We start from the raw sequence: 17,941 nt of genomic DNA on the forward strand, positions 1-17,941 counted from the left end.
CTGAAGGGCATCTAGGTTGCTTCCACAGTTTAGCTATTGTGAATTGTGCTGCTCTAAGCATTGATGTGACTGTGTCCCCGTAGTTCCTTTGGGTATAGTCCGAGGAATGGGATAGCTGGGTCAAATGGTGGTTCCATTCCCAGTTTTCCAAGGAATCTCCATACTGCTTTCTATATTGGCTACACCAATTTGCAGTTCTACCAGTAATGTATGAGTGTTTCTTTTTCCCCACATCCTCACCAATACTTATTGTTGTTTGTATTCATAATAGCTGCCATGCTGACTGGAGTGAGATGGTATTTTAGAGTAGTTTTGATTTGCATTTCTCTAATTGCTGGAGATGTTGAACATTTTTTCATATTTTTGTTGATTGATTGTATATCTTCTATGAAGTGTCTGTTCAGGTCCTTCTTCATATACCCTGGAGATTAGTGCTCTATCTGATGTGCAAGTGGTAAAAATTCTTACTCAGGTTTAAATTGGTTTGTTTTTGCTTCACTGGAGATTGAACCGGGAAGCACTCTACCATTGAACTATACCGCCCTTTTAAATTTATTTATTTATTTGCTTCTTATTTATTATTGTCCTTTTTATTTTGATGGGTGGGGATACGATCTCACTAAGTTGAACTTGGTGATTCTCCTGTAGTGGCCTCTAAAGTCCTGGGATTACAGATATGCACCAGTTTGCCTGCCTAATGAGATAGCTTTGAAGATGCAAATGCTATTAGTGTTCTATTAAGTTTAAATGTAAATTATTTTCTGAATTGAACAATTAAATTGCAAGTACTATCATTCTTCTTCTTTTTATTTTTTTGGGGGAGTACCAGGGTTTGAACCCAGGGGAGTGTAACCACCAAGCCACATCCTCAGCCCTTTTTTATATTTTATTTAGAGACAGGGTCTCGCTGTATTGGTAAGTGCCTCAATAATCTGCTGAGGCTGGCTTTGAATTCACTATCCCTCTGCATCAGCCTTCCGAGTTGCTGGGATTACAGGTGTGGATCACCATGCCTGGCCTATCATTCTTCTGTTTAAATGTGAATTATTTAAATGTGAATTATTATTTTTTTTTAAATTTGTTTTAGCTGTACATGGACACAGTTTTAGCTATACATGGACCTTTATTTTATTTACTTCTTTTCATATGGTGCTGAAGATTCAACCTAGTGCCTCACAAATGCTAGGCAAACACTCTACCACAGAGCTACCCCAGCCTGTTCATTACTTTTCAAATGGAACAATTAAATTAGTTCTCACTGGGTATTCTCTTTGTATCTCTCTTTTAGGGTCTTCATGCTACTTTCCTGTATTGGTCAAAGATCACTTAGTAATAGTGGAGTATTAGAAAGCTTACTTAACCTCTTGGACAATTTATTGTCACCTCTTCAGCCGGAGTTACCCATGCATAGGAGGACAGAAGGTATTAAAATAAAGTATCTATCTTTAGTAAAAATATAAGGTTCCTATGATAAATTATTTTTTTGGTGAACTCTGTTTAGACTTTATTTTCATACCAGGAAATACATGTGCTTTATTAGATTTGATGTTCTATTCAATTTGTGGCCACAGATGTCTGGTTTTGGGGAATATTACATGTAAACATTAGTGTTGGTAATGATATGATATGTTTTGACTTTATAAAATGTTTAATTCATTGTGTTATCTAACTTCAGTAGGACTCTTATATTCACCTGAATTTTTACCCCCCTCCCCGCATTTCTGTTTAGGAGTACTAGATATTCCAATGATCAGTTGGGTTGTTATGCTGGTGTCCAGGTTGCTGGATTATGTGGCAACTGTTGAAGATGAAGCAGCAGCTGCAAAGAAACCTTTGAATGGTAAAGACAGGGAGAGGTTTCTGACAGGTATCAGAAGTTTATAATAATATGTTGGTGGGGATTTTGAGTGACTCCGCAGTTGTTCCAGAACTGGCTATTGGCCTGGAAATACCAGATGTATGTAATTTATGTAAAACATGAGTTAACTCTACCAAGAACCTATTTCAAGGTAGAATTTACATTTGATGGAAAAGTTTCTTTGGGCATGTGTCTATAACCGTGTGTTTCACAAAGTTTTCCCCACCATGCTCCTTTAAACATTCTATAGGGCTGGGGTTGTGGCTCAGAGGTAGAGCACTTGCCTACCATGCATGAGGCACTGAGTTCGATCCTCAGCACCACATAAAAGTAAAATATATTGTTATAACTAAAAATAAATATTAAAAAAATTTTTATAATAACATACATAAAAGTGAGGCATGAAAGCAAAATTTGTGAAGAGTTCTTTTTTTTTTTAAATAAATGTTATGTTTAGTATAGTATTTCACCCTGTTTACCATTATGGAGTCTATTAGTTAATTACAAATGACTTTGGTTGAAATCCCCAATTTAAAAAATGTGTAATCTTTGTTTATAGGCTGAAGGCACAAAATTATTTAAAAATTAAAGAAAATATTTTCTTCCCTTTATTTTGACTACCACAGGTTTTCATAAATAATTTGATACAATTAAATCTAATATGTAAACAGAGAAATTAAAGTCCATAAATTTTGGACATTTTCACATTGTCAATATTAGAAAGTTCCCTTAAGATATTTTATATCCAAGTTAATTGTTTATACATATTATGTTTTGAAAGATGAAAGTCAATCTGTACACGGAATTTGCTTTATATTGATTTAAAAAAATAATAATGTATTTCCATGAGTCAGTTTACTCATTGATTAGCTTAGGGATTAAAAAAAGTACAATTCAAGTACATATAGCTACAATGTAAAGTTGGAATATCATAGAATATAGTATTGAACATCTTCATTTTATTTATATTGTTCAGTATGGAAACATTGGTGGAAGAGTATCTTAGGGTTAGATGAATTTTAATGAAGACTTGTTAGATGGATAGTGGAAAACAAGAAAGATGTTTTTATGTTAAACATATAGTAAAGAATTATATGGGTAAAGTGTGTTATTGGGCCTGTTTTTTTTTTTTTTTAACTACCTAATTTTGGCAGTCATTAAGTAAATTGTTGAGCACCTCTTTTTATTCTCTGCATAGAAGCATATGTTTTATGAGTATTTGTTGTTAGATCTTAATGAAATAATGAAAGCTGTGTTGTAAATGAGGTTATTGTTGTGGTTTGGATATAAGGTGTCTCCTAAAAGCTCCTGTGATAAGTATAATCTTAACCATTGTGGAGGAATGTGGCTGTTACCCTAAAAGAAAGCTTGAGGACAGAACTCTGGTCTTAAAGTCATTTCTGGTCTAGATTAAAGTAGTGACAATCATTGAATCTTTTTCAGATCAGCTAAGAATGACAGGTGTGGTTGCTCAGTGGTAGGAGTGCTTGCCTAGCATGTGTGAGGCACTGGGTTCAATTCTCACCACTGCATACAAATAAATACATCAGTAAAAAGAATGACTTTATAATGGTTTCCTTAATTTTCTTTAAAATTGCTTTGTCATGTTTTTTCATTTATAACTGTGTTTTTTGTTTTCTGGGTATGAAAGTACTTTAAAATCACACTTGATCAAATTATTAACAGGCTTTTTCCTCCCTAGGTAACCAGTGGAGTTTTATTAACAATAATCTGCACACTCAGAGTTTAAATAGGTCTTCCAAGGGCAGCAGTAGCCTTGATAGATTATATTCCAGAAAGATCAGAAAACAGCTTGTTCATCATAAACAGGTAACAGTATTTTTTTTATTTTAATATTTCAGAGAATTATCATTTTGAAGGTTGCATATGGCATATGTGCCATCAAATGTTAGTTATATATTTAACCAGCTATATAGCTTGGGGAGATTTAATACTTTGGAAACCTTATTTGTAAAATGGCAATAGATTTTTGGTGATGTTCTTTAAACTGTTTACTTCTTTACTTTCTATTACTACCACTCCAAATGAGTTTACTGTTATGGTTTGGATATGAGCTACTGTGTTAAAGTAGGAATGTTCAGAGGTAAAGTGATTGGATTGTGAGAGCTGTAACTCTAGGCAGGTAGGATATGGCTAGAGTAGGTAGGCTAGTGGTAGCATGCCTGGAAGTGCATCTTCCTGTGCTCTTCTTTGCTGATGTGAGGTGAACAGATTCCCTGAAGGAAAATTTCTTGAAGGAAATTTCCAGAAAAGCAAAGCTAAGAACTCTTAGACAATAAAAATATTTTTCCATGTATTAAAAATACGTTTTTTCTGCCATTCAAAATATCTATTATCTTATACAAGTCAACTAATACTATGATATTAGTTGACTTGTGTAAGAAAGTCTCCTAGTTACTTCCCTTCTCCTAAATGTAAGGGCCTGATGATTTTTACTTTGTTTGTGGTATTGAGGATGGAACTCTGAGGTACTACCACTGAGCTACTTCCCCAGCCATTTTCTTTTTTTAATTTTTTTTTTAAGTTCTAGATGGACACAATACCTTTATTTTGTTTGTTTATTTATTTATTTTTTATGTGGTGCTGAGGATCAAACCCAGTGCCTCACACGTGTGAGGCAAATGCTCTACCACTGAGCCACAACCCCAGCTCTACCCCAACATTTTCATTTTTTACTTTGAGACAGGGTCTTACTAAAGTGTCCTCAGATGCACCATCCTCCTGCCTCCTCCTCCTGAGTAGCTGGGTTTATATGCATGTGCCACCCACTTCAGCATAACTAATGAGTCTTTAGTGAGAGATTTTGATATCAGGATTTGGAAATGAAGTTTTCGGAGGGGCTAAATAGTAAAATTTTATTACTACATTATTCAAGGAATTCTTTATTCCATTAGTTTGATGTATGAATTCCTAAGAAGTATATAAATAATAATAATTTACTTGTCTTTAATGTTGTTTTTCTTTGTTATTGGTACATTATAGTTGTACATACTGGTGGGTTTTGTTGTTACATACTAGTACATACACACAATGTAACAATATAATTTGGCCAATATCCTTACCCTAATTTTTTTTTTTTTTTGTGTGTGTGTGTGTAGCAGGGATTGAACTCAGGGGCACTTGACCACTGAACCACATCCCCAACTCCATTTTGTATTTTGTTTAGAGACAGGGTTGCTTAGGGCTTTCATCTTGCTGAGGCTGGCTTTCAACTGCTAATCCTCCTGCCTCAGCCTCCCAAGCCGCTGGGATCCCCTAATGTTTTTAAGACTAAGTTGTTTACTTGTATTTTAAAGCAACTTAACCTACTGAAAGCAAAACAGAAGGCGTTGGTGGAACAGATGGAGAAAGAAAAAATACAAAGTAATAAGGGATCATCATATAAACTCCTAGTAGAACAAGCAAAACTAAAGCAGGCTACTTCAAAGGTATGGGTATATTTTTTAATTATCTTAGAAAAGCTGCTTTTTTAAAATTTTTAAGCATCTTAAGTTATTTTATTAAGTATCTTTAGGAATGATCAGAAAATTTAAATATGTTGTTCTGCTTATAAAAAAAAAAAAAAAAACCAGTCTATTCAACTTTTTTTTGGTGAGGTAGACTTTAAATCAAGGAAATGTTTTGTAACCTGTTCTAGTTTATTACTTCAAAGTGGATTAAAATTTAGTAAACTGAATATAAAGAAAGCAGTGGGATGTATAGTTTTGCTCATGTGGCATTGATGTTGTTGGATTTTTCTGTTCTATAATACAAAAAATACTGGATGATTACAAATACCTTTTTGCTAATTTTAAAAATAAAAAATGTAAAGTGAAAATTTTTGGCATCTCAAAGAGATTTTTAGTATGTTATTGTAAGATTTTCATTGCTAGGTTTAGAATTGAAATTTCTTTTGGATCCGGTTGTGCACAGGTTTCAAATATAGCCTATATATGTCCTTGAAAGTGAAAATGAAGTTGTGGTAGTTTTAAAATAAAATAAAACATAGTCATTTGTATGCATATGTATATATGGGTATGTGTGAATATATGTGTGTACATAACATGTAGTAGTCACATTTGTATATTGTGTTTTTATTTTTTTTTTTTTTTTTTTTTTTTTTTTTTTTTTTTAATTTTTTTTTATTGGTTGTTCAAAACATTATAAAGAGGATAGGAAAGGTAGCAGAATACAACAGTTACTAATAGGGCATTATGTAAAAATGTGGATGTGTAACCGATGTGATTCTGCAATCTGTATTTGGGGTAAAATTGGGAGTTCATAACCAACTTGAATCTAATGTATGAAATATGATATGTGAAGAGCTTTATATTGTGTTTTTATAAATATGCTTATTCCACTCAGTCTTGGAATGACTTGAACCACCCAGCCTGTATACATCACACTTAGGATATTTTAGTGATACTAATTAAAGATGTTAGGTTTGCCATTACATATTTCTCTGGCCTTTTTGTAGAATTTCACTTTTCCGAAAAGCTTTTATACAGAGGTAAAATATATTTGTCAATACAATTTTTAATAATCTTACTTTTTGAAGCTTATGGTTTAATCTAAAAATTTTATTCACTGTAAGTTGTGTGTTGAGTAATATTTTCATAAATGTATACTGAATCTTTTTCATTAAATAAACATTGATTTAAATACTGTAAATTTTTGTATACAGCACTTTAAGGATTTAATTCGTTTGCGCCGGACAGCAGAATGGTCTCGTTCTAACTTAGACACAGAAGTTACTACAACAAAGGAAAGTCCAGAGATAGAACCACTTCCATTTACTCTTGCCCATGAACGTTGCATCTCAGTAGTCCAAAAACTCGTTTTGTTTCTCCTCTCCATGGACTTTACATGTCATGCAGATCTCTTATTATTTGTCTGTAAGGTAAGTAAACTATTATGCGTAATTTATAAATCTAGACTTTAAAGGGTAAGAAAAAGAACTTCAGAAGTACACAGTTTTTATTTGATTTTGATTAAGATAAAATAGTAGTTCATCTTTTGGTTTTCTTTTTTTGCAGTTACTTAAGTTTTTTTTTTAATTGTGGGTTGAAAGATTTAAATTTTTTCATTTATTTCTAGAGAAATCTAATATAAATTTTAATCTATTTAAAAGTCAGGTGTTTTAAATGTGGGTAATTTGGGTATGTCTATTTCAACTTAACCTTTCTTAAGTTAAATTATGAAATATACAGATAAGTGTCACATGGTATTAATGAAAGACTTTCAAAGTTATGATTGTTTTCCTGTAGCATGTTCACTATTTATAGAAGTTATTCTTAACTGTTCCACCCAGATTTAAAACTAGATTTAACACTGCACTGATGAAATTACATTATTTTTGCTAGGCACCGTAGTGCATGCCTGTAATCCCAGCAACTTGGGAGGCCGAGGCAGGAAAATCTCAAGTTTGAGGCCAGTCTGAGCAATTTAGAGAGACCCTGTCTCAAAATAAGATAAAAAATGAAGCTGAGGATAACTCTGTGGTAAAATGTCTTTGTGTCATGTGTTTGGGCCTGGGTTCATTTCCCAGCATTACCAGAAAACAAAAAGAAAAAAAAAAAAAACCAAAAAATTACTTTCTTCCATATTTCATCTCAAGTAATTACTTAGATACCAGAATCATACTTATTATTGTAAATCATTAGTGTAGTGCCAAACCTATTGATAGATTTCTATTATTTTTGGAAAAATGTATAATTTTTATATGGTTTTATAAAATGTATTCTAGGTTCTTGCACGCATTGCAAATGCCACGAGACCAACCATTCATTTGTGTGAAATTGTGAATGAACCACAACTGGAAAGACTGCTGTTGCTTTTGGTTGGAACTGACTTCAATAGAGGAGATATATCTTGGGGTGGTGCTTGGGCTCAGTATTCCTTAACTTGTATGCTACAGGATATTTTGGCAGGTTTGTAAGGATTTATTTTTCCTTGGTATGTCAGAATTAACTTGTCATTGCTTAACTAATTACTCATTAAAAGAAATTGTAATCTCTTAAAAGCATAAAATTCTCTTTCATGTCAAGCAGTAGCAACCATTTAAAATTACTTTTCTACTTAATTTATGTTGACAGTTTTGATAAATCTAAGTGTTTCGAGAGGAGTTAGTTTGTTTAAGTGCATGAATATTGAAACTAATCTGCTTTGTTAATAACATTGGTGTGCTTCTTACTAGTTATTTATGTGACCTTTAAGAAATCACTATGCCTGAGCTTCTTCATTTGTAAAATAAGGATATTAAAAATACCTTTCCGTATAAGCTTGTTTTGATGACTAAGTAAGTTAACATCTGAAAGTGATTATAGTAACTCCTTGTTGATTTTGAATATTATGCGATTTCCCCTACTAGTTTTTTGTTTTAGGCATTTGTAGGTACTGCAGTGAGTTTTAGCATTCTTTAGGTAGGTGAGAACTCATTTGTCGTATTTTCTTTTCTAGTTGGTAGAGTATATGTGTCTTTCTGAACACTGGAAGGAAAAATATAATGGTTCAATATATTTTAGAAGACTGTGTCTAAGTTATTAAAGTGGTTAGGATTATCTTCTTAAATGCAGGAGAATTGTTGGCACCAGTAGCTGCAGAAGCCATGGAAGAAGGAGCAGTGGGTGATGATGTAGGTGCAACAGCTGGTGACTCTGACGACTCCCTTCAGCCGTCTTCAGTTCAGTTGCTGGAAACTATAGATGAACCTTTGACACATGATTTAACAGGTACATTAAAAAAAATTTTTTTTAAATATTCTTTAGTATTTTCTACAAATTGAGTACATTTCAAAATAAAGAATGCTATGAAGTATAAAATGGGTTTTTATGTTTTCCTTTGAGGTTTTTGACCTTATATAATGATGCAAGATATTTTTCCAGTAAACATATTTTGCCTTGTTTCTGGGTGTGAGTGTTAATTACAACAAAGTACTATCATTTCATAATATCCCAATTACTTTGATATAGTCTGATTTGTATCTGTAGAAGTTTCAATAAAATGTGGGGAACATTTAATGACTTCTCTCTCCCTCTTTTTTGGGGGGTGGGGGAGTGTGTGGGGATATGGAAGATTGAACCCAGCTGTGCTTAACTACTGAGCCTATCCCCAGCCCTTTTTATTTTTTATTTTGGGATGGTCTTTCTATGTCGCTTAGAGCCTCACTAATTTGCTGAGGCTAGACTTATTCTTGCAATCCTCCTGCCTCAGCCTCCTGAGTTGCTGGGATTACAGGTGTGCTTCACCACGCCTGGCTATGACTATTTTTTTTAAATGATTTTTTTTTTTTTTTTAGTTGTAGATGGATGGACACAGTACCTTTTATTTAATTTATTTGTGCTAAGGTTTGAACCCAGGGTCTCGCACATGCTAGGCGAACGCTCTACCACTGAGCTACAAACCCAGCCAGCTATGACTATTTTTAATAGCAAAGTTTATGCAACTTGATTCAACAACAGCTAATATTGTGGTATTTTCTCTAGGAAATCAAGTTTCATACTAGTAGTGTTTTTTATTTTGTTCTGTGAAGTAATACCTTTATGTACTGATTAATAATTAAGTGTAAAAGTTTAGATTTTTAATCTTTTAAAATCTTTTAGCATGTGTCTGTTACATGTAAACAAAATATTTTTTTCTGCAACTAAAAGCAATATGTTGGCTAAATTTCATGTTAAATATAATACAGAAATTTTGAATTATTTGAAGGCACACCCCCCCTCTCTTCTTTGGAAAAAGATAAGGAAATTGACCTTGAGTTACTTCAAGATCTAATGGAAGTTGACATTGATCCTCTAGATATTGATTTAGAAAAGGATCCCCTTGCAGCCAAAGTTTTTAAGGTATGCTCTATTAGAATATTGTATGTAATCAAAATACTCATACATTTTTAGATTAGCAATTACTTCAAAGAAGAAAATATACAAAATTACTACCAAATGAATCCCATTTATTCAGTATATGTAAAATTCATTAAATTGCTACAGTACTGTAGGCATTTTTTAAAAGAAACTCATGGAATAGTATGAAGGAAACTTACACCATTTTTGTTGATGTAGCCATTAATAATTATTATAAGTATCATTAATAAGCATTTAGAAATTGAGTTATCAGCCTTTCAGGCAGCCAATAGTCTTTATCTAAACAGAGCCTCTTTTAGGTTAATCTTCTATGTTAGCCTCCCCTTTTTCTAAAGAAGATACACCTGTAATACTTTGTAGTGGTATTATTCTTTTGGTTCCTTAGATTTTGTTAAGGATTCTAGTTTACTTTCAGTTTCTAAGCAAATGGGGTATTTTTAGATTTTTCAAAAAATGAAAAGGCTATCATTGAAACATTCTTGCAAATCATTAATATTCTAAATGGGTGAAAATTTAAAGGATGTGAAGTATGTTTATTGTATAGTCCTGTTTTAGTTTACAGTAGAAAAACAAAAAGTAAAACACAACTTCTTTTCCATTTTTTTTAAGCCAATAAGCAGTACATGGTATGATTACTGGGGTGCTGATTATTGTACCTACAATTATAATCCTTACATTGGAGGTTTGGGAATCCCTGTAGCAAAGCCACCAGCAAACACAGAAAAGAATGGATCACAAACAGTTAGTGTTTCAGTATCTCAGGGTAAGTGTTTATATGTGACTATTTTGAGGTATATACTATTCTTAAAGCAAGTACTAAATTTATATATATTTTGTCTCTTGAGAAATTGAGCCTGAGTGTACAATAGGTTTGGTATCAAAGTTGTACCATAGAGTGTCATTCAGAGCTTCCTGTTCTTTTCTATCATAAAGTTTAGAGGAGCTTTCATTCAATGATGGTCCATCTGTTTCTCAAAATAATACTTAGCAAAAATTATTTGTGGGTTGTATGAGACTGACAATGATTTTAAATAATTGTGCTTTGTTTTGCTTTATTATCTTTTTAATAATAAATTTTTATGTATAAAAAACCCCACATTGAATACTAGTTTTTCATTTTACTAGTCATGTACAATGTAACATTTAAATTTTTCAATAAAATATCTTAAAAATGGAAATAATTAAAGATCTGAAAAAGTTTGAAACAAGTAAAATTCAGAGCATGTTTTTTATCATGAACCAGTTGAGTGTAAGCTGCCAATCCAATTTTTTGTTTTAAAAGCTAGACATTCTTTAATATGAGCACATCAAAGAAGCATATTCCATCAGAATCAGAATATTAATATTACTATTACCTTATACTGAGAGGCCATTCAGATTTTAACAGTTGTCAGAATAATGCCCTTTACGTAGAAGGACCCAGTGAAAATCATGCTTTGCATTCTAGTTGTCAGATCTTCAGTCTGAGATGGTTTCTCAATGTTGACCTTCATGACCTTGACCCTTTTGCAGATTATAGACTAGTTATTTATAGAACATCCCTCAATTTAGATTTGTATGCTATTTTCTCATAATTAGATTGAAGTCATGAATCTTGGTAGGAATATCACAGCAATAATAGTCATTTTTGTTTGCTGTATCCTTGTATGTGACCCATGATTTTGATTTGTTTTACTTATGATGCTGTTACATTTAATCACTTAATGGGGCTGGGGATATAGCTCAATTGGTACAGTGCTTGCCTTGCATGCACAAGGCCCTGGGTTCAAACCCCATTACTACCAAAGGAAAAAAAAAATTAATCACTTGATTAAGGAGGTGTCCACCGGGCTTCTTCTTTATGGAGTTGCATTTTTCTCCTTTGTAAAAAATTTATTTAACGCAGTTATAATTTCTTATTACAATATGTTACTAGTTTGCTTTTATTGTGGTAAAATGCAAATAACATAAAATTTATTATTTTAATCATTTTTTTAAATGTATTAGTTTAAGATTCATTTAATATATTCAATGTTATCTTTATGTAATTTGATCTTCAAGTTGTCTTACATTTGACCAGTAGGATCTCCTTCAATCTGGTCTCTTGGACCATTTTTAAATTTTTAGTTGTAGATGGACACATACCTTTGTCGCATTCATTCATTCATATGTGGTGCTGAGGATTGAAGCTAGTGCCTCACATGTGCCAGGCAAGTGCACTACCACTGAGCTACAACCCCAGCCCTCTCTTGACCTTTTTGACATACTCTTAGCAGCCTTTGAGCACTTCTTGTTCTCTAACAAAATGAGATAACCCCTGCTCATTGTTTAGTGTATTTTCCCTAGTTGGGAATTAGCCACTTGTATAAATAATATGGTATTCAGATCTATTCAAAGCAGAATATTGTTTAAAAAAAAAGATTTGAATGCAAGATGTACTTCTTAGTTTTGTTGTCTGTTTCCATGCTGTCTTGATGAACAAAGCTAGGGGATGTGTGTGTGTTTCTATACATATGTCTTAGATATATTGAAAGTGGTTGAGTTCACATTGGTATATCTGGTTATAGTGTAGTTCTATAGGGTTCATTTAAGTTTTCTCCCTTCCCATATTTACACTCCTTTTTTTTTTTTCTGAGCGAAAAACCTATCATTTTCCTTAACATATTTGCTTCTACTATTATTATTTATTTAATTAGTCTGTCTCTCTCTTTTTTTTTTTTTGTAGGAATTTGGATTGAACTTGGGGTTCTTTGCCATTGATCTCACTTCTATGCCCTTTATATTTTAGTTCTTTATTTTGTTAGAGGATCTTGCCAAGTTGTCAAGGCTCACCTCAGACTTGGGGATCCTCTTGCTTCAGTTTCTTGAGTAGTTGGGATTTCAGTCTTGTGCCACTATGCCCACCTCAGTCTCTTCTCTTCAACCACATTTGTACAGATGGTCTTCCAGCTCTGCCTCTGATAATGCATGCCAAGCTGTACTTGTCTAAGGGCATACACATCCTTTCCCGAGTTTGGATTTTGACTTTTTTTTTTTGTAGGAGGTAGGATATAAGTAATAATGATGATCAATTAGGCTTCTTTTTACTTGCTTTTTGTAGCCCTAGATGCTCGCCTAGAAGTTGGACTTGAACAGCAAGCGGAACTTATGTTAAAAATGATGTCCACTCTGGAAGCAGATTCCATTTTACAAGCATTAACAAATACATCTCCAACATGTAAGTAAAATGACAATTTTTAGACAATTATAAGGAATGATTTGTCTTGATTATTTACAGGCGCATTCTACAAGGACAAATGTCAAAATTCCATGTCTGTTGTGAATCTAAAGGAGCTTATCAGCAATACCCTGCCTCAGTAAAAACAAAAAGGGTGGGGATGAAGTTCAATAGTAGAGCATCTCTGGGCTCAATCCCCAGTCCCAACAAAAAACAAATAAGAATGGAGTTTTTTTTTTTTTTTAATATTTATTTTTCAGTTTTCGGTGGACACAACATCTTTATTTTATCTTTATGTGGTGCTGAGGATCGAACCCAGCGCCCCGCTGATGCCAGGAGAGCGTGTTAACACTTGAGCCATATCCCTAGCCCCTGTTTTTTTTTTTTTTGTTTGTTTGTTTTTTAAATTTTGTGTTGACGGACCTTTATTTTATTCATTTATTTATATGTGATGCTGAGAATTGAACCCAGTGCATCACACATGTGAGGCATGCACTCTACCACTGAGCCCCAGGCCCAAGAGTGGAATTTTTAATAAAAACATCTTTATCATCCTCAAAGACTAGGATGGAATGTATAGGTGGCATGGCATCCAAATGAGCTTTATAACTGAATTCCATAATTGAGAAGATTTAGTAGTTATCCTGCACACAAGTGTGTATCTTTTTAGTATAATCATATTCTAAATATATGAACAAAATCCTCTAAGTGTCCCTATATTTTTCTGATCCCCATGATTAAATTCTCAATTTGTTTGGCCTGCTGACACACATTTGAAATGTCCAGTTACTTGGGAGGTTGAGGTAGGAGGATCACAAGTTTGAGACCAGCCTGGGATACTTCACCAAAAAAAAAAAAAGAAAAAGAAGGAAGGAAAGGTTATCAGTAAATAATTCATTTGGCATGTAGCCTGAACATCAGAATTTTGCATTTTGCCTATGTGATTCTAATAATCCATCAGTGTCTAGAATCACACCAGGCAGGGTGGTACCTGTCTATAATCTTAGCTGTTTGGGAGCCTGAGGCAGAAGGATTACAGAATTGAAGCTAGCCTAAGGAAGTTTAGGGATAACCTGTCTCAAAATAAAAATGACTGGGGGTGTAGCTCAATGGTAAGAGAAGCCATGAGTTTAATTTCTAGTGCCATGATGGGAAGAAAAAACAAAACAAAAATCCCCACAATGAATAATAAAATCAGATAAGATTCTTCTTTCTTTCTTTCCCTTTCCTCTTTTATGAATTAGCAAAAACTGTTAAAGAGTATGTTCTTTTCCTTTATTGAATGAGTCCTGTGTATTTGGGAGCTTCTCTTGTTGGTGACTATCTTTTTTACCTTCAAACAATGTTAAAAATTAAGTTTTTCAGATACTAACATATAGCTTTAAACCATTTTACAGAATGCAGGTTAAAAAAATTATTTTTACCTACTCATACATATAAGTAACGAGTTAGTGTGTGTTCTGAAACTTTGTTTATAACATCATACTTCTGTTTGATTTTCAGTATCTCAGTCTCCTACTGGAACAGATGATTCACTTCTAGGAGGTTTACAAACAGCAAACCAAACCAGCCAGCTTATTATACAGTTATCATCTGTACCAATGTTAAATGTTTGTTTCAACAAACTTTTTTCCATGCTTCAAGTCCATCATGTTCAGGTATGACTTTGGGAGAAAATGATATTTTAACATATTATTGGGAGCCTCTGAAATGGTGAAACTAACTGTAAAGTTCATTTGCAACTTGATGGTGATTATTAATTATACTCAATTGGGACAATATTGGAAATGCTTTAATTATCACAGGTCCTCCTTAAAGGAACAATTTTTAATTTTCATGATTTTAAGCCTTAGTTTCTACCACATATTGTATAAAACCCATCAATTTAATAACTTGAATCACCTCTTTTAACTTAGAAAAACATTTATATGATGTAAATGGTAAATTTTAACTAAGTTAAAATTTGTTCTGGAATTTTAAGATGTACTTGCTTGTCACATGAAGTAACTCTGGGAAATATTTAATTGAAAATTTTCTTTATTCATGACAAAATTCTAAGCAGTAAGATTTTTGTTGAAATACATTTTATAATATGTACTTTTTCCCCCTGTCAATTTTCATTCATTTTCAGTTGGAGTCACTTCTCCAGTTGTGGCTCACATTGAGCCTGAATTCTAGCTCATCTGGAAATAAAGAGACTGGAGCAGACATTTTTTTATATAATGCTAATCGAATACCTGTCATTTCATTAAATCAAGGTAAGATTTATTTGTAGAAAAAACCCTAATAGGTATAAATAAAATAGCTAAATAGTAATAATTAGGTTAAATGTACCTAAAATGTACCAGTTTCTATGCATGTATAACAAATTTGTAATGAGAACATGTTATTTTAAGTGTTGCAGACTGAGCTGTACCCTTGCTGGGAAATGTTATTGATTCTCAAAGTTTTAGTTGTATTTAATTCGGAACTGTATTTGTGTGTTCCAAGGACAGTAGTTAATGAGCTAATTTTAAAAAATAATCTTATTTGTTAGTTCGTTCTTTTGGTTTTTAATTCTTAGTAAATATTCAGTTTTTCTGAGTAAAATTTTTTTCTTTCCTCTTTTGTATGTAGCCTCAATAACTAGCTTTCTCACAGTGCTAGCGTGGTATCCCAATACTTTGCTCCGGACATGGTGCCTTGTACTCCATAGCCTAACACTCATGACAAACATGCAGATTAATTGTAAGTTCAGAAACTTATTAACGTAATTTCGGATGTACATTTTAATATGCTTATTATCGAATTCTTAACATATTTTTACCAGAAGTGATGTGGTTGTGTGAGAAATTGAAGTCCTTTCAATTACATTGTATTCAATCTGTAAGTTATAATAAGAGGATGGATTTCAATCTCTATTTGAGAAAGACTTCATTAAATTGAGAGTTCTGTCACTTTGATAAAGCTGTTATTTGAATCATTGTTTAACATCAAAGTGCTCTTCTATTTTCTTGTTTAGAATATATTATCCAAAAATGAGATAAAAATATTGCTATCTGATAAACAAAGATGTTGTATTCTGCTGAAGAGAATCAGTGGGTTGCCTATACATTAGTTAGTTGTATGTAACATGCAAAAAGGAATAGTTTTGGCCTCAGTTTATCTTAGAAAACTGAGTTATAGTTTATCTGAAAAGCTACGGAAAAATAGTTCCTAAAAATAGACTCCTAACATAATGGTAAGGTGTTAGTTGTTTGATTTTCACTTGACTGTATTCATAGTCAGAAAAATGAGGGAGGAGATAATATGGTAGATGAAAATAAAGAATGAAATCCAGGTCTAACAATAGTGTGTATAGGTTGGAACTCTCTTAATAAACTTGTAATTACTAGCAATATGTAAGTTTTCTTTGAACTAAAAGATGTTTATGTATATATTGGAAATTGTTGTTTTGTAGTCAGTTTATTAAGATTAATTATTATTATTATTTTTTAATAGCTGGTTCCAGCAGTGGGATTGGAACTCAGGAGAGTACTGCTCATTTGTTGGTTTCAGATCCAAACCTCATTCATGTATTAGTGAAATTTCTTTCTGGTACCAGTCCACACGGAACAAATCAACACAGTCCACAGGTAATAAAACTTAATTAGTGATGTGCCCAGACTATTCAATAAATAATATTTGTGAAGTAAAACTATAAAATTTTCATCATTAAAAAATTAAGTAATAGCCCTTGTATGTTAGTGTAATAAATAATTTATAAATAATACAAAAGTAGCTATATAGAAACTGGACAATAGGTGGTAGGTTGTTATCAAAGAACATTGAATTTTTTTTTTTAATGTAGAGTATGTGTTTGGCATTGATTTTGTATAATTTAGGTTTATAATTTAATGTAATTACAAAGCCAAGAAAACACTTAAAATTTTTGGAATGAAGATTTAAGAATTCATTTTTTGTGAGTTCTGCTTTTAGGATTGATAGCTCAGAGTTGGGCAGTAAGTTTTCTTGTAAACTCAGCAACCTGTGAGGCTGAGGCAGGAGGATTAGGAGTTCACAGCCAGCCTCAGTAACTTAGGGAGGTGCTAAGCAATTCAGTGAGATCTAGTGTCTAAATAAAATATTAAAAAGTGCCTGGGTTGTGGCTCAGTGGTTAAGTCTCCATGGGTTCACTTCCTGGTAACACCCCCACAACCCCCCCCCCCCAAAGATTAATAGCTCAGACATTTTATATTATTTATTGTATTTGGATAGCAAAAAATCACAAAATATCGCTTAGAATTCAACATTTTCTGTTTTATTATCAACTTAATTTCTTCTTGTATTATACTGCTTCTAGTTTAAATATCTTGTATAAAATATCTTTAGTATTCATAAATATTTTTAATGGAGGTTTTCCAAGGTTTCTTTCAATTCATTATTTTTGATTCTTTTAAAAATTCTTATCTGGCTTTGCCATTAAACAAGTTCTAATTGTGTTGCGTTGTCCATAATAGTCTCAGTCCTTCTGTTATTTCATTTGTTCAATAGGTTTCTCTGTACTAGGCTTAGGTACTGTTCTCAATATTAGTGATGAAAGTATTTACCAAGACAGAGTCTCTGCCTTCATCAACTTTAAATTTTGGTGGATACTTTCAGTGAATATTTTGACATTGAAAATTTAATTTTATGGTCATAGTAAAGAGTTAAGTAAAAAGGAGGGAAGAAACTGATTGGGACAGAATTTTGGTAGGGACAGACATGTTCTTGAGAGATAACTATGTGTAAAGATGAATTAATTTGAGATCACTAATTCCAATTTCATTATATTAAATGTGAAAAAACATACATCTGCTATACTGCCCCAAATTATATAGCTTGTTAGTAATACAGCTAGGTACCAGGGTGCCTGTCCTCACCCAATAAGGCAGAGTAAATTATTAAGGATAAGCTTTCCTTGTGATGATATCTTATATCTTGGTTTTATGTAGGAAGTTTGGTTAAGAGTATAATTTCTTGGTCCATTATTAATAATTAAATTGATTTAATTTAGTTTGTAGGATTGTA

The 17,941-nt window shown here is 32.6% G+C and overlaps 1 protein-coding gene across 12 annotated transcripts in view; it reads left to right on the top strand.

Annotated features, from left to right (window-relative positions):
- Birc6 (baculoviral IAP repeat containing 6) overlaps positions 1 to 17,941 on the top strand; it is a 218,668-nt gene that overhangs the window by 96,931 nt on the left and 103,796 nt on the right. For 9 of the 12 annotated variants that reach the window (XR_006851216.2, XM_046441601.2, XM_046441603.2 and 6 more), the window contains 14 exons: positions 1,289 to 1,422; positions 1,730 to 1,867; positions 3,561 to 3,688; positions 5,176 to 5,307; positions 6,543 to 6,758; positions 7,605 to 7,788; positions 8,434 to 8,589; positions 9,566 to 9,699; positions 10,327 to 10,480; positions 12,797 to 12,913; positions 14,417 to 14,571; positions 15,045 to 15,171; positions 15,530 to 15,640; positions 16,394 to 16,527. Coding sequence is in view for 11 of the 12 variants with exons in the window: in XM_046441601.2 (XP_046297557.1) it covers positions 1,289 to 1,422; positions 1,730 to 1,867; positions 3,561 to 3,688; positions 5,176 to 5,307; positions 6,543 to 6,758; positions 7,605 to 7,788; positions 8,434 to 8,589; positions 9,566 to 9,699; positions 10,327 to 10,480; positions 12,797 to 12,913; positions 14,417 to 14,571; positions 15,045 to 15,171; positions 15,530 to 15,640; positions 16,394 to 16,527 (2,020 nt within the window). In the remaining variant the exon portion in view is untranslated. The remainder of the gene's footprint in view (positions 1 to 1,288; positions 1,423 to 1,729; positions 1,868 to 3,560; positions 3,689 to 5,175; positions 5,308 to 6,542; positions 6,759 to 7,604; positions 7,789 to 8,433; positions 8,590 to 9,565; positions 9,700 to 10,326; positions 10,481 to 12,796; positions 12,914 to 14,416; positions 14,572 to 15,044; positions 15,172 to 15,529; positions 15,641 to 16,393; positions 16,528 to 17,941) is intronic. The other 3 variants (XM_046441604.2, XM_046441606.2, XM_046441608.2) reach the window with 1 other exon arrangement.

Source organism: Marmota monax, unplaced genomic scaffold (genome assembly GCF_021218885.2).
Source record: "Marmota monax isolate L192 unplaced genomic scaffold, Marmota_monax_Labrador192_F-V1.1 WCK01_AAM20220418_F8-fsc00010, whole genome shotgun sequence".
Lineage (NCBI taxonomy): Eukaryota > Metazoa > Chordata > Mammalia > Rodentia > Sciuridae > Marmota > Marmota monax.